At 41.3% G+C, this 26,824-nt stretch overlaps 1 protein-coding gene across 2 annotated transcripts; it reads left to right on the top strand.

Moving 5' to 3' along the window:
• Positions 1 to 229: 229 nt before the first annotated feature.
• nt5c1aa (5'-nucleotidase, cytosolic IAa) lies at positions 230 to 25,054 on the top strand (the record flags this gene model as incomplete). Of its 2 annotated transcripts, none has more annotated exons than XM_080734496.1 (7): positions 230 to 388; positions 7,391 to 7,435; positions 13,641 to 13,808; positions 15,458 to 15,587; positions 20,280 to 20,402; positions 22,570 to 22,754; positions 24,716 to 25,054. In XM_080734496.1, the coding sequence occupies 7 exons, from the start codon at positions 230 to 232 to the stop codon at positions 25,052 to 25,054; spliced, it is 1,149 nt and encodes a 382-aa protein (XP_080590622.1). The 2 variants fall into 2 exon arrangements, with proteins under 2 accessions (XP_080590622.1, XP_080590621.1); XM_080734495.1 differs by having other exon boundaries at positions 230 to 416; positions 7,398 to 7,435.
• Between the last annotated feature and the right edge of the window lie 1,770 nt (positions 25,055 to 26,824).

The following is a 26,824-nucleotide window of genomic DNA, read 5'->3' as shown; positions in this document are numbered from 1 at the left end:
CTCTGTTGTTGTTGGGACTGAGAGGATCTTCATGAAGGACAGAGACCATAGCTGGACATTTCAATACTCTCGTCAAACACGTTTTTTATATATTCTTTGCTTTCCTTCGTTTTTTTGCTCTTTTTTTGGAGTGGAGTAGGCTACGTGCAGGTCTTCAAACTATAGACCAAGGAGTTGAAGATAGTAGAAATACAGAAACCAGCAACTTGGATCACAGTGGGGATTCTATATGGTCAAGATGAGTTTGGACCCTGTACGGGTGATGACTGGGCAGGTCCAGGAGCTCAAAGTGTCCCCTTCCTCCAACGGAGACAGTAAAGGACCCTGGGAGGACGAGAAAGCCGAGTTTGACCAGGACAATCTGGGTCTCACCGTCAAACCAAAAATGGTAGGTCAGACTTGTCAGAATGATTGTCGTCGATAAATCTCTTGTGGGCATGCAGTTTCATCTACACATCCTTTGGTTTGGTGCACTTGTTTTCTGAATATAGTTATCCACTTGAACCCTATATAGCATAACTAGTCTGAGGGCGAAACCTTTGGTGAAAATATTTTCAGCGAAGAGATCTGGTGTGCAGGGAAATACCAGGGGACCTAGTATAGACCCCTGGGGGGTCTATACCGTTGTTAACGGGTGGAAACCTGGTATCTCCAAGTTTCAAATGTGTATGTTCTTTCGCAAAGTAAAGCCCTGCTTCATCGTACAAGGCCGTCGCACAAAAGTAGTGAAAACAGCAGATCTACAAGCACACAACGCCTCGCACCGTGCTTGTAGATCGGCTGTTTTCACTAGTTTAAATATTTTTTTTTAATGATAAATACAAAACAAACGGTTTTGGACATACAAGGTTTCCACCCGACAAGGACGATATAGCCAAGGGACCTGTCCTTAGATTTCTCCTCCTCTCCTCACTTATTCTGTTCATCCTCTGTGTACTGTCTCCGTGTTAAGCCAGCCTTCTGAATGAGATCACTGAGTGAGTCTCAGATGTTTACATGGCCCACGTGCAGATGGAAACGTAGCTCCAATGTGGGTCATGTTGAGGAGAGGAATGTCTGCGAACGTGATAGAGCAGAGTGGTTCCCAACCTTTGATTATTTTATCTGACAAATGAAAGCCCATGCAGTGCGTAGTCTGCATACACATATGCTGGCATGTGTGCACACACACAAACACAGAAGCTATACAGGATAACATAATATTGTATGTCAGTGGAAGACAGCAAGGACTTATTAACGAATACGTTGGTTATTAGGCCTTGTTCAGAGTGGCAGCTCAAATCCAGCCCATATCTGATTTCTTATCCAGATTGGAGGGTTTTATGCAGACATCAGACTTGATTAAAAGAAATCTGATTCCAATCTGGACAGTCCAAAGATCTGATCTGGAGTGCCGATTTGAACATATTTATTTTGTGCAAGATGTTTTGACTTCCTCAAAACAGACAAGGCCTCACAAGCAGATTTCTGATCTGTGATTTATATATTGTAATATTGTAGTTTTTGAATAAATATTTGAAGTTTCAGAAAACTTGGGTCAGGATTTAGAAGGCTTTTTTAGAATCGGACTCAGTAATACAATCATGGTGACTAAGATTTTCTTTTAAGGAAAAGTCAGACATTTGAGATAAAAGGTCAAGGTCAACAAAATGGTCCTGGGGACGTTTCCTTTGTGGTCCTACGTATTCAATTCAACAACATACAGTAGCATAAAAATAACACCAAAATATAACATCATCAACAAATATAAATTGTTGATGATGTTTTGTTATAAATGTTTTGTCTGCAGTGAATCACCTTATATAGCAAAGGTGACTTTACCTCCTCTTTTGGCCTCCTGAAAGATGGATTTCAGGCAGTGGTGGAAAAAGTACTCAAATGTTTTACTCGCCGCAGCCGAGTGTGATCTACAAGCTCACAATGGTTGCATCTGCAACGCGACGTGAGCTTGTATGTCTGCTGTTAACCAGAAGTGTCCTGCAGATAATGCTACAGTAAATTCTCGCGGAAACAGGTGGATACAAATCTTTTGAAAATAACCTGTTTTGAGGGAAACCAGTGATTCAGTTTTTTTAAGAGATGGTTTCAGGGCATTCCACACTTTGGTTGCAGTGCAGTAGAAAGATAATTTAATCATATTTGTTCTCTAGGCGTGGGTGGTACCAGCTCGTTGTTGATAGAGGGCGAGTGCCAAAGTGCGGACGGCTTGCCACTCCTGGAGATGTTGTCGCTCCCTCTAGTATGGTGGCTGTGGGTGTCACTCACTTTGGTGAGGTACTTAGGCAGGATAGGTATAAGGGTATTGAGGGCATTGAGTGAAGAGCCCCCTTGACCATCTTGAAAACCAATCCCAGTTTTAATCGCTTAACCCTGTCTTCTGTGTGTGAGCTCAGGAGGGACAGTGTGTGAGTGTATAACAGCGCGAGCGAGACATATTGATGAGAGAAAGAGGGAGTCACTGATTATTGACCAGACTGATTGAGAGACATTGAGAGAAACGTAGGCTAAGAGGCAAGGTTACTAACATTGTTTCCCCAGTGTAACCTTGTAACCAAGGATTGTGACCACTGACAACACAAGACATGGGATAAGACAGATCACACACATCTGACCACATGCCTCCAGGCCGGGAGGTTTAAATGCTGTTTATAGCTGCCCCCATCACCATGCATCTACATACTGGACAGGGCACAGCGGGACAGGGAGACAGGCTGGGGGGTGGTGGTGCTGGTGGTGCAACAGGGAGACAGGCTGGGGGGTGGTGGTGCTGGTGGGGGGTGGGGGGGTTGGGGATTAAGTTACCAAGAAAAAGACAGATTGCATTAGGGGAGCTGTAGGACAAAAGGAAAGATAAGCATAAATCTAGTTGGAAAGTGAGGATGGAGATTAAGTGAGGAGAGAGAGAGAGAAACGCAAGCTAAAGGGCAGGTATGGGGGCTGAAGGTAAAAGCTGACTAATCTGTTCTGGCTGGATCAGGATTAGTGTAGGTGGGTGGCGGGCGGCACAGCACTGGTGTATTTTCAGACTCGTTAAGATCCAACGTTAAAGAGCAGCGATTCTAACCTCCTGTCAGTCAAAACACTAAAGCTGCAATGAAACATTCGACACCAGCCAGAGCCAGACTGACACAGTGCACCACTACAGACACGTGTGTGGACCAGCTTTGATCTGCAACTCTGTGCATGCAGATGCATGTTTTGGTGTACTTGTGTGTGTGTGTGTGTGTGTGTGTACATGTGTCGTGCGTGCGTTGCTGCTTAGGCTATATGTGCTTACAGTATGTGCTTGTGTTGCATTTTTTGTAAAGCAACCAGCAATACAGTCTTAATACTGAATAGAACATATTATAGCACATGGATTATTCTGTTTATCATAGGCTACAGTCACAGTGTAATCCATTACACTACGAAGAGGATTATAGTATTATAATTTAGAGGATCTTAGCATTAGATGTGCGTTTTTTTCCATAACAAAATGAAATAAAAACACTGCATAGAACATGGTGTAATAAATAGATCATTGAATATCTACTGTAGCTTCTATCTAACAATCTCTCTCTCCCTTTCTGATTTTTAACAAAGCAATCAGCATCAACTACATAAACCCCCCCTAAAATCTCACACGCTGGCATGGAGGGCTTTCATACCACGGCTTTGATCCAGCAACCCTTTAGACTGAGGGTTTGGGATTAGTCCAATCACTTCTGCCAAGCCAAGTGGCCCCAGCCATCCGTTGGTGCACCCTTTGTAACCACACAAAAACTACACAGAAAAGCTTGGGGCGGCCGTAGCTTAGTTAGTGGGAATCGGACCTCTGGCTTTCCCAGTCACTTAACCCTGGGGTTTATGTGCTTAATGTGCACTCATTAAGCATTCACCACCAGAAGTCTCAGCTCACTTCAGTTCATATTGGATGAGATACAGTATGAGACTGAATAATCCTTTACTTCTATATTCAATAAATAATCGACTAGATGCTACAGCGGAACCACATGCTCTGTTATGGTTATTATCAGCATAGGGGTTTTTGACCTTTTGTTCTGACCTCGACCGTTGGCCTATTTTGATCTCTTTTTTAAAAATAATTAAAACCTCAATACTGCAGATCCAGATACAGCCAACTCTCATGCTAAGGGTGGTTAATTGTAGCCAGTTCTCCAACAGACAGACACATAAATAAACAGACTTGGGTAATTATAAATCACACCCAAGCCATTGAGTGTGGATGTAATAAAGGGCCCAAATAATGACCCAGAATCTGTAAATATAATATTTAATCAAATTGGCCCCACTGGAAATAATGCATAATATGCATTATCTTATCAATATTATTGTGGAGGACTCAAGAGTATCTGTACCAAAGTCCTGACTTCACTCCCACAACCCCTGCCTGGGTCACTCACAGTGTTATTTTTGTATTGGAATCCCCATAGGCAATTCTATAAACAAACCATCCTGGCAATTGTGTCAGGTATGTACTTTTTCACCGTCAGTTGATGCTTTGTATCATACTAGAAGTTTGCGGCCCTTTGGGCCGCAAAAGTCTAGAGTTCAGGCCGCTGCGCGGCCCTCACCGCCATGTTGCGGCAGTGTGGTGTGTGTAATGGCCAAATATGGGTAAGAAAAAAAAAAGTTTTGAAAAAAATAGTTTTTTGAGAAAAAATAGTTTTTTGAGAAAAAATAGTTTTTGAGAAAAAATAGTTTTTTGAGAAAAAATAGTTTTTTGAGAAAAAATTGTTTTTTGAGGAAAAAATAGTTTTTTGAGAATAAAGTTTTTTTGAGAAAAAAAGAAATTGGGGAAAAAAAAAAGAAAAAAGTATTGGTGATGCGATGACGTGGTGTATACGGATGTTACTGCGATTGAGGTGAAAGAGAAAAGTGGAAAGTTGTGAGCTAACTATTAGCTATTTGGCTAACTGTTTCCGGGTCGACTTGAGGCTATTTTATACAGAGGCAAAATATGAGGGTAATAACGAATACAACTGTATACAGAGGTTTGGAAACGACATCTTGCAAAGGTGACATGGGTGTTTGAATTTTTAAGCTATATTTAGTACATATGTAGTACATCTTGGCCAAGTGGTTTGGTATTAAGTTAGCGATACATGACCCAGCGATACATGACCCGGAAGTAGATCACTTACTCTTTTGTAATATAAAGATATCCATATGAGTAAAATTGCTGGGGTGGTTTGTTTATTCCCGGAACACCCTTTTCCGGTTCCAGTTATTACATGACGCCATCTAAGATTTGCCAAAAAATAACAATGTGACCCAGGGGTATAGCGCCCTGTAGCAGCAGTGATGTCAGACTTTGGTGCGCTCTACACTGTAACAGTAACGTTACCGCAGAAATCCACAGCAGTAGGTACAATAAACTAGTAAGACGCCTCAGGGCGACAAGCGACCTCGCCCTAAAGGGCATAAAACGATTCTGTTAGTGTGACATCACAGTGAAGCCAGAGCGTGATGTCAGAGCAGCAAACCCATTCTGGTAGAGCGGTTCCCCTGACATCACAGTGACATCAGAGCATGATGTCAGAGCGGCAAACCCATAGACCGTAAAAATGTGTCCACGTCTACACGCGGACAAGCTGTGACGTTTCTCATAGTAAACTGCGACCTTCGATCGCAATTAAAACAAAACGTTTTCTCATGCCATTCTCAGTAAGAACGGTGTGTCAACCTGCCTGTCAAGGCTTTGTTTTGTTTTGTTCACCCTTACGTCCCTGTGGCACTGTGTCTGAATGCACGCACTGCTGGCCTTTCACTCTATCTATTAATATAACCTTTCTCTGTGTCTCTGTCTCTCTCTCACTTTCCACTGTTGATCCCTCTGCACTTTCCCTTTCTGAGGTTCAGAAACACCTTACTGTATGTCTCTTCTCACGTCTCATTTGGCAGTGAAATGCACAGAAATGTCATTAAGAATATGAATGGCTTTGGGTAATACACGTCAACCACGGGTGTCACAACGGAAGACTTTTATAATGTTACTTAAGAAGTAGACACTGCTGAAACTCATCACAGTCAACTGTTGCCAAAAACCCAGTTCATTTATAGCCCATATGCCTAAGCCTTAAGCCTAGTTCAGATATTTTTTTTTGCGACAAAGAAAAGTTGCAGCAACAAAATTGCAGGGATCTGATTTGTTTACGACAATTACCCAGTCGCAGGTCAGCTGATAATGACAGAATCTTAAGGCCTTTTCCACTGCAACTATATTGAAATTATCATTATGGGGTGTCACGAAATCTTTTGCAAGCAACACATTTCAGAACGTATCATAGGCCTACATCACAGTCATAACGATTTCTATGTTTATGTTCCCATATCATGCAGCGATGCCCAGTCAGAGCACTGAGCTCCCTTATGGCTTCCCGACACATTTCATCTATGTAGTGTTAAGGAAAATGATGGGCTACAATGAGAAAGACATAAGCAGATTAAATCAATGATCATATTTCAAAATATGTTGAGGCCTGAACTCAGCGAAGATGGCATGTTGTATCAGAATAACACAATGGCTGTGAAATTACAATATAAGATATAACGGAAAACGTTTCTGCATCCCAGGCTGTCACTGTTAGTAAGAGACTCTAATATAGCACTGTGGCTGCAGAGAACAGTAGTGGTGACCGTGACAGTACACATGTGATAGTGAGAGATTACCCAAGGTCCCAAAGATCACTGCTTTGATCCCTGCAGCAGCCAATGTGTCTCTCAGCAAGGCACCCTTTACTCCGCATAAGAGCATCAACTAAAATACTTCAGGTGTTTAATGTCAAACGAGGCAATTAACAGCTCGTCCGTGGTCAAACCGTGGTCAAACAACCTCTGATCCACTGAGCTGAAAGGTGACCACGGATCATTGAAGACTTAAGAGATGTTATTCATAGAGGAAAATGACTCTATTGGATATGCTACACCAAAGGTCTCAAACAGTACAGTAGATTTACCAGGCTGTGGCACTGAGCATCATGTATAATGTTCTAATCACTATTGTGTGATGGATCATACATGATGTGTGCCCAGGGATATTTGAAAATACTTCAAAGTAAAACCATATTTTATGTAACCAGACTGCTGGTTACATTCAAGGTTCAAGGTGGTCTTTATGTGGGAGGATAATAAAATAAAAAAGCAAACATATTCAAAACAGCAGAAAGTGTAGGGAATTATCAAGAAGAGAATATTTTTGTCCATTGACAGCACTTGAGGGTGGTTTGTACAAAGTTCTTACTCCTAGGTTATGAACATGTAAATACTAATTAACCATATTGTGTGCATGCAGATGCTGTGTAAACTGTCCTGTGCCAATGTCCATTGTAAAAAAGAAAAAACAGTGCTGTGTGAATAAAAGTGAGTTTGAACTATCATTTTGCTCAAGGTGACAGGGAGACGGGCCCGGAAGGTGGAGGGAGGCATATTCTTTGTAAGTATACATGCCATGTGGGGGTCAAAGGTTGCTTCCATGGCTGTGACCTCTGACGTTTCACCCCTTCATTAACACCTGTCCGTCATGGATGTGTCACATGCCTGTGGACACAGCCACTCAACTAACCCATCGTTTCATCAATGCATCGTGGAGTGCAGCGTCATTTTTGTATTCTCCACTTAATTATACTTCATTGTTTTTACATCGCTGCAAGTGTACTTTGTTTCATTTCATCATTATGGTTTTCCTTTCATGACCTGCATGAAGACATTATCTCTGTGTTATGAAAACAAAAGTAGTCTCATTTGTGTTTTGGAACAACAAACACTCTTATATGTCAGCTTGTGTTTGTACACACCCTGGACACTACTACTGCTTATAGGTACCGTATTTTCCGGACTATAAGGCGCACTTAAAAGCCTTTAATTTTCTCAAAAAACTACAGTGCGCCTTATAGTCCAGTGCGCCTTATATATGGATCATTCATTGACATTGACATTCCCTTTAGCACAGCTCCATCTGTTGGATGCCTAACGCAACGGTAGCGTCTATTATGTGCGCCTTATAGTCAGGTGCGCCTTATATATGAAAACAGTTTGAAAATAGACCATTCATTGACACTGCGCCTTATAGTCAGGTGCGCCTTATAGTCCAGAAAATACTGTATTTTGCCAAATATTTTGCTTTTACACAAGCCAAACTATAGCGTAATGTGCTATAACATTTTAACATTCAATTACATCTTTTTAAAATTATAATATTATCCTGCTACTGTTATTTATGTTGTTTTGTGTAAAACACCTTTTATAAATGTTTTAAACAAACATATTAATATTATTATTATTACAAATGAATATGATTTCATCAAGAGTTCCATTGTCTGTGCACAAGGAAAAACCTCACACAGAAAATGCTATGATTGCATTTGCCCCAGTATTCATTTATATACTGAATCTAGGGCTACAATGAAACGATTAACTTCTTAGCTATATTATTCTGACGATGAAGAGGTAAAATTAGGTAAAATGTCAGTGGGAAATGGGAACCAGTGCAGAACTGTTGTGATTCGGGAACCGGGCCAACTACAAGGACAATCGTGCAGGGCAAGAGACTGCCAATGGCCTATTTACTATAGTTACTGAGCCACAGTACAGTAGCCTACAGAACAGTACACACTACACAGCCATCTGCGTTTATTATAGCCGAACACACGTGTGCATGAGCAACCGCACGTATACATGTTGCACATACAGTACAGTAGATGCACACGTACCCGTTCAGCAAGGATTGACTGTCTGAATGAAAGTATGAAATATTGACACTCGTTCAGCAGGCGTCAAATCGGGGGCAATAAGAGGATAAATGTATGATTTATAATAATGGACATTAAAAATCTCTGGGCGCTGAAACTTATACAGTATGCCGGTGCAGTCTCACTCACGCACACACGCGCACACATGCACAGCACGCGCACACACACACACACTCCATCAGTGTTCTAAATTTGACCCTCTATGCCCTCCCACCAAACTAAACTTACATTAAGTCAGCTGCCCAATGTGGACACTTAACGCTGGCTTATCCTGCTTGGCATGCACCCCTACCCTGCCCCCCTGTCAGTATGGCCAACACACACACACACACACACGCACGCACGCACGCACGCACGCACGCACACGCACACGCACACGCACACACACACACACACACACACACACACACACACACACACACTATACTGTTTTGAATAATTCATTCCTCAGGGAGCACAGTTGTGTTCACACATTAAGAGATGAAACACACATCCTCAACTCCTCCGCCCCGTGGTCCTCTTGTGAGGACCAGGACATGTCATTACAATGTATATTTCTCAAATTTTATCAGACCTCACAAGTATACAATAGTAACACATGTACACACACACACACACACACACAAAACCTGAGTATAGCTATCTACACTATGCAGGTAGAGGTGCTGCAGTTTCATTTTATAACATGCTGCGTTACTTAGAAAGAGGGTAAACACTACAAACATGGAAGAAGAGGAGGTTCGCACACTGTTCCAGAGCTCCAGTAAATATTTTATTTGGATACAAATTTGGATACAAATAAAATATTTACTGGAGCTCTGGAACAGTGTGCGAATCTCCTCTTCTTCCATGGTGTGTATATTCTTTGGTTCGCCACCTGTACATTTTTGGAGATGTGCGTGCTTCCCTCTCTGCTCTAAACACTACAAACAAACATGTAGTTATTATTATTCAAATATATATTTTTTATAAATAATTATATTATTGTTTTCTATCTGTATTCTATCCCTGCCCAGCTTTCTTGCAGAATAATACATAAGAGTAAAACTTGTTTTTGTTTGGCTCTTTCGGACATTGTACTAGCATTGATAATAACAAAAGACACATTAGATTTTGTGATTGCGAACAACACTATGACCGTGATATATGATATGTGAATGTTGCATAGGAGTGTTTTTATATAGGAAAGAAAATGAACTTAAATGTAAATGTAAATTCAATATAGTATCACCAACAATGGCAAAACAGCAAGGGAAGAGAAACCGTTTTATCCAATGTTTTAACTCTTAAGGTGTTAAAGAAGAAGGGAACATTTTTGGGTCCCACCCTTTTTTACAGTACACTAATAAGACAAAATAAGACATAATAAAGCCATAATTAAGAAATAATGTGTTGGTAATTAGAACTTATAATGTTTTATTAGACAAGAACAAAGACAGAATAAGACAGAATAAAGCCACAATAAGGATGATGTTTTATTACCCCTTGAATGAAACGTAACATATCAGGGTCCCAACAAACTCTAATAAGTCCTATAAGACCAATCAGGGTCCTAACAAAGTCTACTTATTTAACATTAGGCTTCATTAGAAAATAATGTGCTCTAATTACAAACAAATTAGCACTCATTATCACAGAATTGTACTGTAAAAACGAATCAACGACAAGGTAATTAGAACTTATCATTTTTATTAGACAGAAACAAAGACAGAATAAAGCCATAATAAGGGTGGTGTTATTAACCCTTGAATGAAACGTAACAAATCAGGGTCATAACAAACTCTTCTTATTTAACATTAGGCTTCATTACAAAATAATGTGCTCTAATTACAAACAAATTAGCACTCATTATCACAGAATTGTACTGTAAAAACTAATCAACGACAAGGTAATTAGAATTTATTAGACAGAAACAAGACAGAATAAGGATGATGTTATTACCACTCAAATGAAACGTAATAAATCAAGGTCCTAACAAACTCTTCTTATTTAACATTAGGCTTCATTACAAAATAATGTGCTCTAATTACAAACAAATTAGCACTCATTATCACAGAATTGTACTGTAAAAACTAATCAACAACAAGGTAATTAGAATTTATTAGACAGAAACAAGACAGAATAAGACCGAATAAGGATGATGTTATTATATGAACAATGGCCGAACTCTCCACCAGGGGGAACTCCTGAGCACATTTTTTCCCTGCCTGCTGCAGAAGAAGAGAGGAGGAAGCCAGCAGCAGAGCAGATAGCTCCATATGTTTTTCTAAGAGAGTGTTTTGACACATGTTCTTTAAAAGCTGATTCTGAGGCAACTAAATGTGATTAACCTTACAGACATTGAGTAAATGATTTTCTATGTTACTGTATGCTGCCAGATGACCTGAGAGTACCGTTTCCTTTTCTTTTGATGAAGAATCTCTGGTGAGTGTGTCTTTCTTAACACAACTACTGCCTCTTAATCTGAAGGTTTGCTTGGTGCCTCGGTGCCACGCCGTTTCCTCCATAGGCCGCCGCTATTATTTTGAAGGGCCGGAAGGGGGTTGTTTTTGTTTTTTTGGATTATCACTTGACGGCAACGATTACGTCATCTAGTCACATGACAGTGTGAGCCCAGAAGAGAACATGGCTGCGCCCAGCTTTTGTGTACAAGTATGGAGAGTGGAGACCATCCTTTGTATAAGAATGTCCCTTTTGGAGACGTGCGTTGTAAACAAATCGCGGACATTACCGATGCGGGCGGGACCGGAGCGACGTACAGTAAGTAATAATATCTTTACTGTATATACAGTAAGATTGACAGTCCTCGCCGTCAACGGCGCCATGGTATTAACCCTTTCACTGACGGTGAGCGTCGTCAAGGGCAGCAGAACAGTTAACAAGGGTGCTAAGCTAACTGTTAGTATGCAGCTTCATGCTAACAGTTAGCTTAGCACCCTTGTTAAGAAAGGCACGCAAAAGACAATTACACTCACCAGAGATTATTCATCAAAAGAAAAGGAAACGGTACTCTCAGGTCATCTGGCAGCATACAGTAACATAGAAAATCATTTACTCAATGTCTGTAAGGTTAATCACATTTAGTTGCCTCAGAATCAGCTTTTAAAGCTTTGGAACATGTGTCAAAACACTCTCTTAGAAAAACATATGGAGCTCTCTGCTCTGCTGCTGGCTTCCTCCTCTCTTCTTCTGCAGCAGGCAGGGAACAATGTGCTCAGGAGCTCCCCCTGGTGGAGAGTTCGGCCATTGTTCATATAATAACATCATCCTTATTCTGTCTTATTCTGTCTTGTTTCTGTCTAATAAATTCTAATTACCTTGTCGTTGATTCGTTTTTACAGTACAATTCTGTGATAATGAGTGCTAATTTGTTTGTAATTAGAGCACATTATTTTGTAATGAAGCCTAATGTTAAATAAGAAGAGTTTGTTAGGACCTTGATTTATTATGTTTAATTTGAGTGGTAATAACATCATCCTTATTCTGTCTTATTCTGTCTTGTTTCTGTCTAATAAATTCTAATTACCTTGTCGTTGATTAGTTTTTACAGTACAATTCTGTGATAATGAGTGCTAATTTGTTTGTAATTAGAGCACATTATTTTGTAATGAAGCCTAATGTTAAATAAGAAGAGTTTGTTATGACCCTGATTTGTTACGTTTCATTCAAGGGTTAATAACACCATCCTTATTATGGCTTTATTCTGTCTTTGTTTCTGTCTAATAAAAATGATAAGTTCTAATTACCTTGTCGTTGATTAGTTTTTACAGTACAATTCTGTGATAATGAGTGCTAATTTGTTTGTAATTAGAGCACATTATTTTCTAATGAAGCCTAATGTTAAATAAGTAGACTTTGTTAAGACCCTGATTGGTCTTATAGGACTTATTAGAGTTTTTTGGGACCCTGATATGTTACGTTTCATTCAAGGGGTAATAAAACATCATCCTTATTGTGGCTTTATTCTGTCTTATTCTGTCTTTGTTATTGTCTAATAAAACATTATAAGTTCTAATTACCAACACATTATTTCTTAATTATGGCTTTATTATGTCTTATTTTGTCTTATTAGTGTACTGTAAAAAAGGGTGGGACCCATTTTTGTTTCTTACTCGACATCTAATGTAAATATATTATGAGCATGCAAAAGCATGCAGTGGTCTAGGACTCTCCAAAATAGCTATTGCACTGGACTCAAAAATCTGGCATGGGCTCAAGACATGATGTCATTCTGCTAGTGATAGGCTCCTTCACTGTATTGGATAGTGTACTGTATCTAGTTACTGTACAAGATAAAATGACAACAAACACTGGCATGAAGCCAAAAATGATTAGAAATGGATAGATGAGTTTTTGCACGTACTGTAGGAGATGCAGACAATGCATGCCACACAGAACGAGTCTCCTAAAAACCCCACTGTAGCATGTGCACACAGTGAAATGGAACAGGCAAAGAAGCAATGGCGCTAACTTGCCTGGCTTGCACCCATGCTTACTTTCGCTATCGCTCATGTTTAATCTCCCAGCATCACTCCATTCAGTGTCAATTTAGGATGTCAAAATGACATGAAGTCAATTGAACTACAGCAGGGGTCTTCAACAGGGGGTCCGGGACCCCTAGGGGGTCCTCAGAGTTACTACAGGGGGTCCTCCAAATCTTTGTGTGATAGAAACCTTTTTTTCTCCTTTTTTATATTAACCACTTGAACCCTAACATCAATATTCTGAGAACTTTAGCCAAAAATATAAATATTATTTTCGGCAAAGAGGTTGGTTGTAGAGGGGAAAAAAAACGTTGAAGACCCTTGAACTACAGTATTAGCAAGGAGTGACACCATTCTTTCCCACTTTGATTCATATGATTTCTTTCTCCTCTCCTCTCCTCTCCAGCCCAAACCAGAGAATGCAGTGACCATTGCCGTGTCCACGCGGGTCCTTTTCCGCACGGAGCGCGAGCAGCGCGTGTATGAGGAGAAAGGCGTGGAAGAGTACTTACAATACCAAGTGGAACACGAGAACGAGCCCTTCGCCCCGGGACCTGCTTTCCCATTTGTCAAGGTCTCAGACATGCCCTCTCTGAGTGTTTCCTGTGTACAAATGCATTCTTCTACAAACTCACACACAAAAGGGCCCTGTTGTTGCCCATGCCTTATGTTATCCCTAAACCTTTTTTAAACTATTTTTAAAAACATTTTTAAAGCTATACTGTGTAAGTTGCTAAACTAGTGGTCGCCCGGAGTTATCGCGGACCACCGGAGCGGCGCCGCAAACCACCGCGACCGATACGAATCCGTGGAGGGGTAGAACGTAATTTTCTGGCCAGGATTTGGGGATTAAGAGGTTAAGAATCCTTCACCATCGTAAATACTGTAGCTGAGGGTGGCTACTTCCTGAAGAGACGGCAGATACGCTGTGATTGGCCGGTAGTGTATCATGTGTGTATGATCCGCGATGTGATTGTGAACGTATATGTCATAGTATATTAGAGAAACAGCACATTCGAGACGCGGAGCACTCGTGGTGCGGCACGGGGCGGAGCAAGCGGTCGCCATAACAACGTACTCCAGGCGGTGCGCCGCTCTATTGTCCACGACACTGCGAGCGGCTACCGAAGCCCCCCTGTATCCACGAAGCCCAAACGAGTTACGAGGCCCCCCTGGGTCCACGAAGCCCCAAGCGGCGCGAAGGCCAGCGGACCTTGGTCCTGCTCTTCGCCCCCGAGCGCCGCAGGCGCGAGTGGCCGCGAAGAGCGGGCCAGGGCCGCGCGGCCGGCGGAGCGCCGCGCGAGTTACGAAGCCGTGGTGAATGCAATCGTTATATTTATGCCCAGGCCGTAAGGCCTGGGCAAGCGCACGTTAAACGCCCTGTCCAAGTGACTACAATGGAGCTAATGGCTAGGCTAGGCTAGGCTAGGCTAGGCTAGGCTAGTAAATAAAGAGTAAACACTTCCGGTCTGCGGCGAGTTCAAAGCGTGACGTAACTCTCTTATATACACTCTGGTGAATGGCAGAGCAGTGGCTGACGTCGCCATCTGGTGGTGATTAGTGTGTGGTGAACGTCAAAACGAGTGCTCCTTGACAACTTTTACTGGTTTCTTGAACATACTGTAACATATACACAACGTATACAGATGATGCAGATGACGTAATTTTGCAGCGAAATCCGGTCCCCGGCCAGGATCATAAAAAACATATAAAGAGAAGGCTTTAGAAGCTGAAAATAACGGAGTGGGTGTTCTAAAACTTTAGCGATTTAATAGTTAGGACAATTTTAAGATTTGTTTTATAAAAAAGGTTACATGGTATAACTTTAAATTGATCAAATAGCTGATCTACAAGCTCACAACGTGTCGATGTAGACTGTCTATTTGAAGTACCGGTATTTTAAAATGTAATTCAAAATTGTAAAAAAAGGCAAAGAAGTTTAGAGATATAAAGGGGTAAGGCATGGACGAAAATATAGCTGAAAGTACACACACACTGGCTCGCACGCACGCACACACGCACAAATTGATTGAAATGTAATGGAAACAATTCCAGTTGTCCCACTTCTGCGATCCCTGCGGAATCACAGAAGCAATTCACTTCCCTGACTCCCGGCTGACGGGCGTCCTGTTGTTGTCACATACATATTGTATTGGCTCATGGCCAGTGTCCCGAGCTGTCATCTGAGGTGACTGCTCATACTTCCTTGTTGCCTCCCAACAGGCTCTGGAGGCCGTGAACACTCGCCTGAGGGAGCTGTACCCGGAGAGCGAAGAGCTGTTCGATATTGTTCTGGTGACCTACAATCACGCACACGTCGGGATACGACTCATCAACACCATCAACCACCATAGTGAGTCTGGCAAAACATACTATGCACATGCATGCACGCGTGATTATGCTCTCCCATATGCAGCCAATAATGTATCTAGTATTTGACCAGGTCCACTTTCCATGTAACCTTAATTGGTCTCATTTACATGATGTTCCTGTCTTTCAATCAGTGGTGTGTAAGTACATTCACTTAAGTAATGTACTTTGAGGTATTTCAACTTTACTTGAGTATTTCCAATTTCAATACCTTTACTTCTACTCCACTACATCTCAGATCCAAATATTGTACTTTTACTCCACTACATTTATTTGAACTTTAGTTATAGTTAGCAAAAGAGGACAAAATGTGCCACAGAGGCACAAAAATCCAGGTCCAGGCACTCAGGTGGATTTAGTAATAAAAGGCCTTTATTTATGAATGGGCTAGTTTAGAAGGCAAACGCCTTCCGAAACGTGTTGGTGTGCGTTATGTTCTAGCCCATTAATAAATAAAAGCCTTTTATTACTAAATCCACCTGAGTGCCTGGACCTGGATTTTTGTGCCTCTGTGGCACATTTTGTCCTCTTTTGCTCATTGTGTTCCCTTTCATGAGCACCGGTGGTTTGAGGGATACCAGTAGCACCCCTGCTATCTTCTTTCTCTTTAGTTATAGTTACTTTGCAGATATAAATTATGATATTACTAGTAAGACGCCTCAGGGCTTTTGGTACTTTAAGTACTTATTGATGCCAATACCTTCATATTTTACTTTATTTTTGAATTCCGTACTTCTACTTCTACTGCTTGTAACAGAGTATTTCTACATTGCAGTATTGATACTTTTACTTAAGTAAAACATTTGAGTACTTTTTCCACCACTGCTTTCAATATACTTGACTCTGGGAGCGTGGAGTTTAGGTGGTTGATTGATTTCTACGACAGTCTGGGAAATAACGAGTTCACAGTAGTCAAGTTGATTCCTGAAAAACCAAAATATGGGGAAACACCAAGGATAACCTAAAACACACTGACATAAGCTCTGTCGCAATGCAAACAACGAAGTGTATGAACAGCTGACTGCCAGATCCTTCCCATAAAACCTTCCACAAAATGTCATCTTTATCACAGACTAGCCACTTCCTGCTCGGCCCCTGGATGGTTTAACCCATTTAGGCCTAGAATTATTGAATGCTTTAACCAGTGAAAAGTAGCAGATATACGGTGCCGCGCTGCGAGCTTGTAGATCTGCTATTTTTGAAAAAGTCATGAAAATGTGTGCAAATCTTTGAATATATGTATTTTCAAAGCGAACGTTTGTAACTCAAATTTTGCTTCTGGGTGGTCCCTGGAACTAGATATTTTGAAATGGGGGTCCGTGGCCAAATAAATATCATTTTGGGGGTCCTTCACATGAAAAGGTTTGAGCACCACTAACATAGTAGTCTCTCAAGAATAGACTAACTGAGCTCCAGTTAAGTGAAAAGGACCTTTTCTTTGACGATGGCTGGCCAGATTGCTGACATAGAAACATAGGTTTTTTCCAAAAATCTTAGAAGGATTCAAAAGACACTTATAGAATCAGGTCAAAATTCAAATTTTCACGATTTTTCCTAAAATAGCAAATCTACAAGCTCGCAGCGCGGCACTCGGTGCCGCGCTGTGAGCTTGTACATCTGCTATTTTTTATATTTAAAGCATACAATATTGCGTCATAATGAGTTCAAATGGGTTAAAATGGTCAAGCAGATCCTCTGGCAGGGTCCCTGTGGGACAGGAGATTAATTCAAAAAGGCTTGAAGTTGGTTGTTATTAAAAAAATAAACATGTGGTAGAGCGGGAATCAAAGCAATGCAAGTCGCTCCAGATGCTGATGCTTCCGTGTCTGATCTCTCTAGTGGCTCTCTGTGTGAAACACAAGAAGCCCTCCTCGTACCACTGACCTTTCCTGCACAACCAAAATAAGCAAAAACAATGTTATTGGGTTGGGAGCGCTGCAGTGAAAGCAAACAGTAGAACAACATGGGGGGTATATAGGGTGTCTCGCACAGAAAGAGACGATAACCTGAGACTTACGTTTAAATATGCACGTAGGCATTGTAAACATCTCTGAGACTTGTTCAATGATTTCATGAGAAGGCCGGCTTATTAAAGCAATCATAACATGCTGTTTTTACCAATCATAACAGTCTTTGTCCTGGTCCTTTAGACGTGTATTAAAATGTTAAAATTGAAAACTCCACTCCTGTGAGCCATGGCAGGCTTTTTTTCTCTTTATATATTCTGTTGCCTTTTGACTTGAAAAAGATAATACACCAAGATTCCTGTAGGTGTCGTAGTTCAGGAACTTTCCTGTTAATCGTCGCCTCTTTTGGAACGCAACAACCCAAATGGTATGTGGTACAGTATGTGTGGTAAATGGTGCATTGGAACGATACAAACACAGTGGAAAGTAACAGCAAAGGTGACACTCATCAGATTCCCTCCATACTGTAGGTATTTTTTCGATTAAAGTCTGTTAATTTGTGAAGCTTGCAAAGATGGTCTACATCTCTATGTGGTAAAATGCAGTCATTTCATGATGCATAGCCACATGAATGCCAAATGACCTTTATCTGTCTCACTGACTTTAGTGTATGAATGTTTGTATCAACGACGTGACTTCAGTCAGGTTCAACTCATGTATTGATATAACAGGTTTATTGATGATTATGGCGTGGCATCATACAGTACAGTAGGTTTGGTTTCGGCAAACTGCTTTTATGGCAATTTGCTGAAGGCGTGTGCGTAGACTTTGGTCGGTGAGTAAGTAGCATAATGTAATAAATGAATCAACAGGTGAGCTGGAATGGAGTATGCTATATACATGCTTGACAATAGGGCATTATGATACAAGGGTGTTTGCACGTGTGTGTGTGTGTGTGTGTGTGTGTGTGTGTGTGTGTGTGTGTGTGTGTGTGTGTGTGTGTGTGTGTGTGTGTGTGTGTGTGTGTGTGTGTGTGTGTGTGTGTGTATGTGTGTGTGCTTGTAAATTCATGCTGTAAAGTCTGCTTCCTTGACTGAACTGACACATTGCAGGCCAGGGATGGTGTTACCTCACACCCAGAGCAACGGGGCAGTGCTGTAACTGTAGAATATACACGTTGCTTTCCAGCTAGAAGCTCCTGCTCTGTATTATGAAGCCATGTGCGTAAGACAGTGCATTCTCTCGTCACGGTTAGCAGGAGACAACTGCACTAGTTGTGAAATGAAGCCAAGTTGTACAGAAGTCAAACATTTTCCTAATGAGTTTATGTACTCAATCTCTAGTTTCAAGTCTTCTTCAATATAGCATATGATGTCCATTTAGTAAATCATGGTCCCGTTTATAGTCAAATGGATGATGCTTTAGGCCGGGGGTGGCTACATTGTGATTGACAGGTTTCTAGCTAGCACGATGATCAGGATATGAATGAATGAATTAATGAATGAATGAATGAATGAGCTTATTTTGAACATTAATAAAAAAAAAACTAAAACAATATCCGAAAAGGAGTAGGATGAAGTGTAAAACATAATAGCTCCTACCCCCCTTCTGCCAATGCAAACATCTTCACTTCATATTCACAGAAAAAAATAGAATAAAACTAGAACAATAAATCAATGCGTATCTCCAGCTCCACCCTCATCCAAATGGTCACTCCTGGCTTCAAAATAACATTATGATGACCGTCATTTTTTTGGAATAATAATCAAAATAAGAGTCACAAATGAGCCAAAATGGCTATAAAATATAGCAGCAATCTCTCTTGATCTTTTAAACTATATGTTTTCAAAAGACAGCCGACAAAACCAGAGTCATATTTTAAACTATCTTTTACATACAAAGAAATATGGTATGATATTACTGTTTTACCGTTAGTTGTTACTGGGTAAAGTAATAATATTACATATTATATATGTATATATATTACAGTATTACTAGAAACTAGTTACTGCGCAACACCGACCGTCAAATCCAAGAAGGCCATGGTCAAAATGCAGAACTCGAGGCTTCATATACAAGACTCCACAAACCAATGGGTTCATGGTCACTAGGTCCTTTACACTACATGACACCAGAAGGGGACACGTCTTGTTTTTAAAAGTCTAGAAGACTCTACTGTAGATGCTCCCACTCAGAGCAATGGGGCAATGGGAATCCATTCTTTGATGTTAATGGCGCACCGTGCTGCGTCTCACTCACTGTGTCCACTTCCTGTTGCTTTGCTTCAGATCCTTCATGTAAATAAATAAATAGATCTATAAGTGGATCATGTAATGATAAATGACGAGAAAACATTGGCGGAGGGAAAAGACACAGACATCAATGGTGAGAAGTGTCCCACTCAACAAGTCCACTCCCACACTACCGCATTCCCTATTAACGGAAAGGAAAATATTCAAGATCTTAAATGATTAGGAACAGTAAGCCAGTTGCCAGCATTGGGCTTAAGCTCACCAGATGCACAACTAAACTATTTCACAATGCTAATTCAAGTTCTGATGCTCCCATTAGAGAGCAGAGATTATGTTTTTTTGCCCCTCGGCAGCCTAGCCTGGTGGAGATATGCTGTTATCTAGAAGTTATCTCACTTAGGGCTGCCTGTAATTTTATGTCCCTACCGGTATATACCAAAAACAAAGGCACTTCACGGAAATGACATTACGTTTAACAGAAGGACTAAATAACCCCATTATGACGTGTGTTCTCAGACCTGTTCATCGAGAGGTTCTGCATGACCGGAGGAACCAATCCTATTGGCTACCTGAAGGCTTGGCGGACCGACCTCTACCTGTCCGCTGACGCTGAGAAGGTTAGGGAGGCACTGTCAGAAGGTAAGCATCCTTCCTCACACACCAGGAACATTTAACACTGATATTACCTCTCTGGAAACAAAGCCACTTTATATCTTTCAAAACAAGGTCGATTTTTCGAGATGAATTAAAAGCATCAACGTTTATGAATGAGGCATCACCAAATTAATAGCTTGGACCTTTAATTTAACCACTTGAACCCCATTGAGTGGAGTCCATCAGGGCTCTATGCTATATGAGTCTTTTTTTCCCTACATTAAATATCTTAGCTCTGAAAATAGCAGATCTAGAAGCTTATAGACAGATCTGCTATTTTCTGCGAAGGTTTCCCTCAGAATCTGTATCCTGCGGTTCAGATGGTTAACACACCGAGAGTGTACAAACGTACAAATGGAACCATGTGTACACTCTCAGAATAACATTAACATTCAGCAGGCCTTTATACTGTGTGGCAGTTGCGCAAAAATACTAGTATAAATAATAGTATTTTTACACATGTGCAAAAGCACAAGCAGACACTTTACAATACTTCACACCCAGGTTAAGAAAATGCAACTGTAGTGTCATTCAGCCTTGTATTCCTGACATTCAGAAAGTGGTTCCATCCTGTTTGACTAATTGGAGGGAAATGATTGACGTATGCTGCAGTATACAGTAGGCACTTCAAGGACATGCGTCACATTAGTTGAATGTCATGACTTATAGTAACAGTACACACACACACACACACACACACACACACACACACACACACACACACACACACACACACACACACACACAGAAGGTGAACTGTTCCTGACATTTTACTTGAAAGGTCTTTTTTTTATAATGGATCTATTAATAGTTAAAGTAGACTGAAGGTTGCAAAACTTGTATGCTGCACGGTGCTAAAGCTGTGAAAGGTTATTCATGAGAATCTGTCATTATATCCTTATTATTGTAGTAAAATTCTGTGGTCTGGGTCTTGGTTTCAGAGAAATGATCAAAGACGTGAGACGATAGATATTACTCAGTCAAGCATGGCTTTATTTATACTATGCAGAGGTTAGGTCTTACAGAGCATAAGTGTAGCGATGTGTGATACATGGTCTCATCTCAACTCTTGACATTAGATTGTCATTTAATACTTTTGGACTTTCTTTGCTGACTGATTATTTTGTACATGACATGTTTGCAGGTACCCAATAGGCATACAGAACCACTTGTTTTATTCTTATCCTTATTTATGGATGTGGGCATATCTATCGATCTACCTCTGGCCCCATCTTAAATCCCAATATAATTCTTACATAAACATCTTGTGACATTCAATCATGATCTTTATATTAAAATACTATTACTGTACTAGATTACACAGCACATATCATTATGTCTGTCCCTGTTCCTTATTGTTGCCACAACATCAGATGTACTGTACATGACAATATGTATTACTTTCTTCTTACACCTGTCTCCTGATACCTGGCTGGCACTAATGTCAGCATGTGTCATTATGTCTGGCAATCCCCCAGGCTGTGTACAAGCTTTGCATAGTAATGCAGCAGCAAAAAATGCAAATTTGACTAATATAGCCGGACGCAATTCTGTAGCACGCGTCAACTACCTCTCCCTATAGCAGCCTGGAGGTAATGTCTTTACCCCCCGCCTGTCCGTTTGTTTGTCTGTTTAATAGCAGGATTTCAAGCTGTTCTGAATAGGCTACAGTATATGCACAGCAGCCATTTTGGAGAGAAGTTGAGTCTCTTCTCACTTCCTTCAAAGGTGTTACCAATGATACTCTGCTCTGTTCCATGTCATGTAGCACAGTGGGTCCATTTGGTTCCATTTGTACATTCTCAGAGTTGCACACCTTTTAAGGGGTCACTTTGAGACCCAAACAGAACAGAGCCTTCATTAGTATTGGTAAGTAAGGAAGTGAAAAGAGACCCAACTTCTCTCCAAAATGGTTGCTGTTCAAATAGCCTCTGAATTTATTCAAGACCAACAAAACAAAACAGGTTGTTCCTTCCTTGTGCAAGGAAGAACTGCTTATCGTTTAATGTTGGCTAAAAGGGAGACAATGTTACCTATGGCCATAGAAAAGCTGCCACCTTGACAAAGGTCATTTTGTAGTCTGTCTTTCTTTTAGCTCTTGCACTGCAGCAATAGTTATTTTCCTATGTCTCGCTCTCTCTTTTCAATGAAGGCATTGCAGCAGCCACCATGTTCATGTCAAATAAATCGTCAGCGGTATCAGAGACCCAGCTGCGGGTGGCGTTTGATGGTGATGCCGTGCTCTTCTCTGATGAATCAGAACGCATCTTCAAGGCTCATGGCTTGGACAAGTTCTTTGAACATGAGAGGGAGAATGAGGACATCCTGCTGGATCATGTATGTATGAGAAAAGACATTTTGAACAAACATTAATGCTTTATGCTTAATTGTGCACTGGTGTCGTACACTGAAAATAGACAATATACAAGCTCATAATGTGTTGCAGTGTGATGCATTGTTAGATTGTACATATGCTATTTTCAGTGTCAAATCTATCAAGCGCTTGTCAATCAATATTTCATGTAAAGCTTTTTTTTTTTACATTATGCCCTTTAGTTCAAATGTTCTCTAAATTTAATGTGTCAAACGGGTGAGGATTAGTCCCAATTTGGGATGGATTTGATGTTTCAACAGACGAGCAGGATGCCCCGTCGGCGCGTTACATGTATGCAACCGTCGGTGCTGAGAGGGCAGAAGCGGATGTTGCATTGCTTGGCACGGTCCCACTCGCTCAAATCTCAATTCAACTTTTGACATTGCACCTGCCGTGTTTGAAGTGTTTTTAACAGACTCATCAGTCGATAGAGCGTATGCGCGTGACATCATCATCATACACGGAAGTTATTCGGGAACGCTACTGAGTGGCAAAAAACGCTAGGGTAATATAAAAAGGTAAATATAAAAAAGGGAGAAAAAAACTTTCTATCACTCAAAGATTTGACCCCCTAGGGGTCCCGGACCCCCTGTTGAAGACCCATGCTCTAGTCTAGACTCTTTCTCCCTTGTGTTAACATGGGTGGTTAGAGTGTAGCTGCGCTAGGCTAGGTCTCCCGTGGGCGTTGTAAAACGACGCAACAGGGTTCCACCGTGTCAGACGTGTGACACATGGTCAGATATTCAAACTCGTCACTACACAGTAGTACCATTTGAGAGTGATAATAACGTGTAGTCCAGGGACTGTGGTGTGTGCACCCCCTTGCGGTGCAAAGGTGCCCTCTAGGTAGGGGGTGTGTGACATGAAAAGGCAGAGTATAGGCAGAATATATGCTGCATATGCCATATTCAGGTTAAAAAGGTGGTGCCATAGTTTTGTACTTTTTCTATTTTGTATGTGTCTATGGAGTTAACATTACTCTAATAGACCCCCACTGTGTGGTTATAATAATATGTCTTTCCTGTGTATTTTTTGTTTCCTCCTGAAAGCAGGGCCCCCAATTAGACAGGGCAAAAGCTATACAAACCTGATAAATGGGTGTATCAAACTTTTCTCAGTTTAAGTTGATTCTTATGTAATTGCTGAAAATATCAAACCAGTTTGATATTCTCGTAACAGAATGGGGGTCTCAAGTCGGGGTATAAATCTAGTCAGACCACTACCTCACATCTAAAAATGGAGTAACGACTGAATCACGGGAGCGCGCAACGACTCGTCTTGATTTTATTACGATTGAGAAATCTTTTCAGAGTTGTTAAAGGCTAGCTTAAAGTAGCAGAAATAACGAGTAGAGGTCATCAGGGGTCATCACCATGCCAGCTTGTGATTTATTTTTGCCACAGACATAAAAAATAAGTGATCAATATATACAGTATATATTTCTTTTGCCAGAAATACAACGATAACAAAAAGGTTTTGGGTCTGAGAAGCTAAATCTCTTCAAACGGTGGTCGGTGGCTCAAATGCCGAATAAATAATGGACCTTGACGGCCGGGCTACACCAGAAAACGCTCACGCACGTGTGCGCTGTCTGTGCGGGTGCAAAAAGCCCCTGGCTACATACGCCAAGGAGGGAGTATATGCGGGAGATCAGGGAGTTTGTGTACAAAACGCATATGCACGCGTACAAAATAGAACCGATCCTATTTGTATTTTTACAGCATGCGTATCCGGGGCTCACGCTATCCGTGAACCTTGTGTAGCAGATATCATTGATATATATTGGATCTTTCCAAAATGCGCATACGCGTGCACGGCTGCACGCCCCGCGTACGCACTGACGCACGTGAAAAGGCTTGGTGTAGTAGCCCGGCCCTGATATGAAAAAGGCTGAAAACCACTGTCCTATATGCCACTCTTGCAGGGTCCTCTGAAGGGCTTCCTAGAGACACTGGGAAAGCTCCAGAAGAAGTTCTACGCGAAGGGACACCGCCTGGACTGCCCCATACGGACCTTCTTGGTAACGGCCCGCAGTGCAGCCAGCTCTGGGATCCGGGCCCTGAAGACGCTCAGAGCCTGGGGCCTGGAGATAGACGAGGCCCTGTTCCTGGCCGGGGCCCCGAAGGGCCCCATGCTGGAGAAGATCAGACCCCACATCTATTTTGATGACCAGATGTTCCATGTGGAGGGAGCAGCAGAGATGGGCACCATCGCTGCCCACGTGCCCTACGGCATTGCCCAGAAATATCCACGCAAAAAATAGCCAATTTAGCCTGGGCTGAGAGACAAGAAAGGGGTGGATGGACAGAATGTGAAAACAGATCACGATAAATTATAACAACAAAAAAAACAATAAATCAAAATAAATGTTTTGTTTTAGCAGCATCCAGTAGCGTTGGATCAGGGACGTGCTGGTCATAAGGAAAAGCGGGACAACTCCCGAACGGCCGGTTCATTCCCGGCCGGTCCAGGCCGGCCATTAGGAAAAAATTAAAAATAAAATGTCGGCCTTCGTTCCATTTTGGGGGCTGGGCGGCCTACAAAGTAAATTGTCACTGTCGGGCAGAAACCTCGTATCTCCAAGTTTCAAATGTGTAAATTATTTCGCAAAGCAAAGCCCTGCTTCATCATACAAGGCCGTCGCACAAAATTTGTGAAAACAGCAGATCTACAAGCACACAACGCCTCGCACCGCGAGGCGTTGTGTGCTTGTAGATCAGCTGTTTTCACTAGTTTAAATCATTTTTAAAATGATAAATACAAAACAAACGGTTTTGGACGTACAAGGTTTCCACCCGACAACGACGAAATGTAACTCATGTAATTGGCCCACTGGCTCGTCACTTGTCATGATCTGAAAATGGCAAATCTTTGAGTAGCAGCAGCGCTATAGCGCGCAATGAGGGCCTCTGCAACTTTTTCCCGGGCTGAATCAGGGGCCCTTTATCAGATATTGTACTGTGAACTAAGCAGTGGTTCCCAAACGGTGTGTCGGGGCGTTCTGGTGTGCTGTGAGACAAAGTCCAGGTGTTATCTTTGGATTTTGTGACAACCACTTATTACCATTATTATCATTGCAAACTTTACAAAAAGTTACGATTTTTTATTTACTATATCAATACTTGTACACCCATTTCCCAAAATGCAAATGCTAAACCCTAAAAAACACTTTTAACTAAATTCAACAATTTTGGGCATGTTAACAAAATGACAAAAATAACAGATCTTCAAGCTATTTTTCTAGAAATGTGTTAAAGTATGAAATAGGGCGTTAGAGGTTATACTTTTTACTAATAAAACAAATTGCCTTGGCATCAAAATAAATGTTTACACAGTGATAAGAGTGATAACACATGCTATATAGAGGCTATTTTGCACGGATATGAATACAGGTGTGCCTTGAGATTTTGACTAGGCTATTGGTATGCCTCGGACACAACATGTTTGAAAATCACTGCTGCAAAGTATGAGGGAATGTATCATTTCCATAATGTAACAATCCATGTGTTTGCAGTTGTTTTTTGTTTTTTAAATCTTAGCACAAGGGTCTTCAACAGGGGGTCCTCAGAGTTACTACAGGGGGTCCTCCAAATCTTTGTGTGATAGAAACTTTTTTTTTCTCCTTTTTTATATTAACCACTTGAACCCTAGCATCCATATTCTGAGAAGCCAACAATAGCAGATCTACAAGTTCACAACGCCTCGCAACGCAAGGCGTTGTGAGCTTGTAGATCGGCTATTTTCGACAAAGAGGTTTGGTGTAGAGGGGAAAAAGAGCAGACTAAGTACAGAGTGAAAGGTCATGTTTATTAAGCATTGACGGTCCAAGTGGTTAAATATCTGAAAACACAAATTGCTACGAATCCAAAATACACTGATGATTGTGCTGTCAATGAAACAATGTGGAATCTATGAAAAGGTTGTGGGGGTCCCTGCTTCATCTCTCTCTCTCTCAACTAAGGGGTCCTTGGCCTGAACAAGTTGAATACCCCTGTCTTAGCATATGTTATCAGGTTAGGAATCAGGTGTGGAT

The sequence above is a fragment of the Nannobrachium achirus genome (assembly GCF_963921795.1).
Source record: "Nannobrachium achirus genome assembly, chromosome: 10".
Taxonomy (NCBI): domain Eukaryota; kingdom Metazoa; phylum Chordata; class Actinopteri; order Myctophiformes; family Myctophidae; genus Nannobrachium; species Nannobrachium achirus.
The sequence above is the reverse complement of the archived record's forward strand: the minus strand, read 5'-3'. Positions and strand labels throughout refer to the sequence as shown.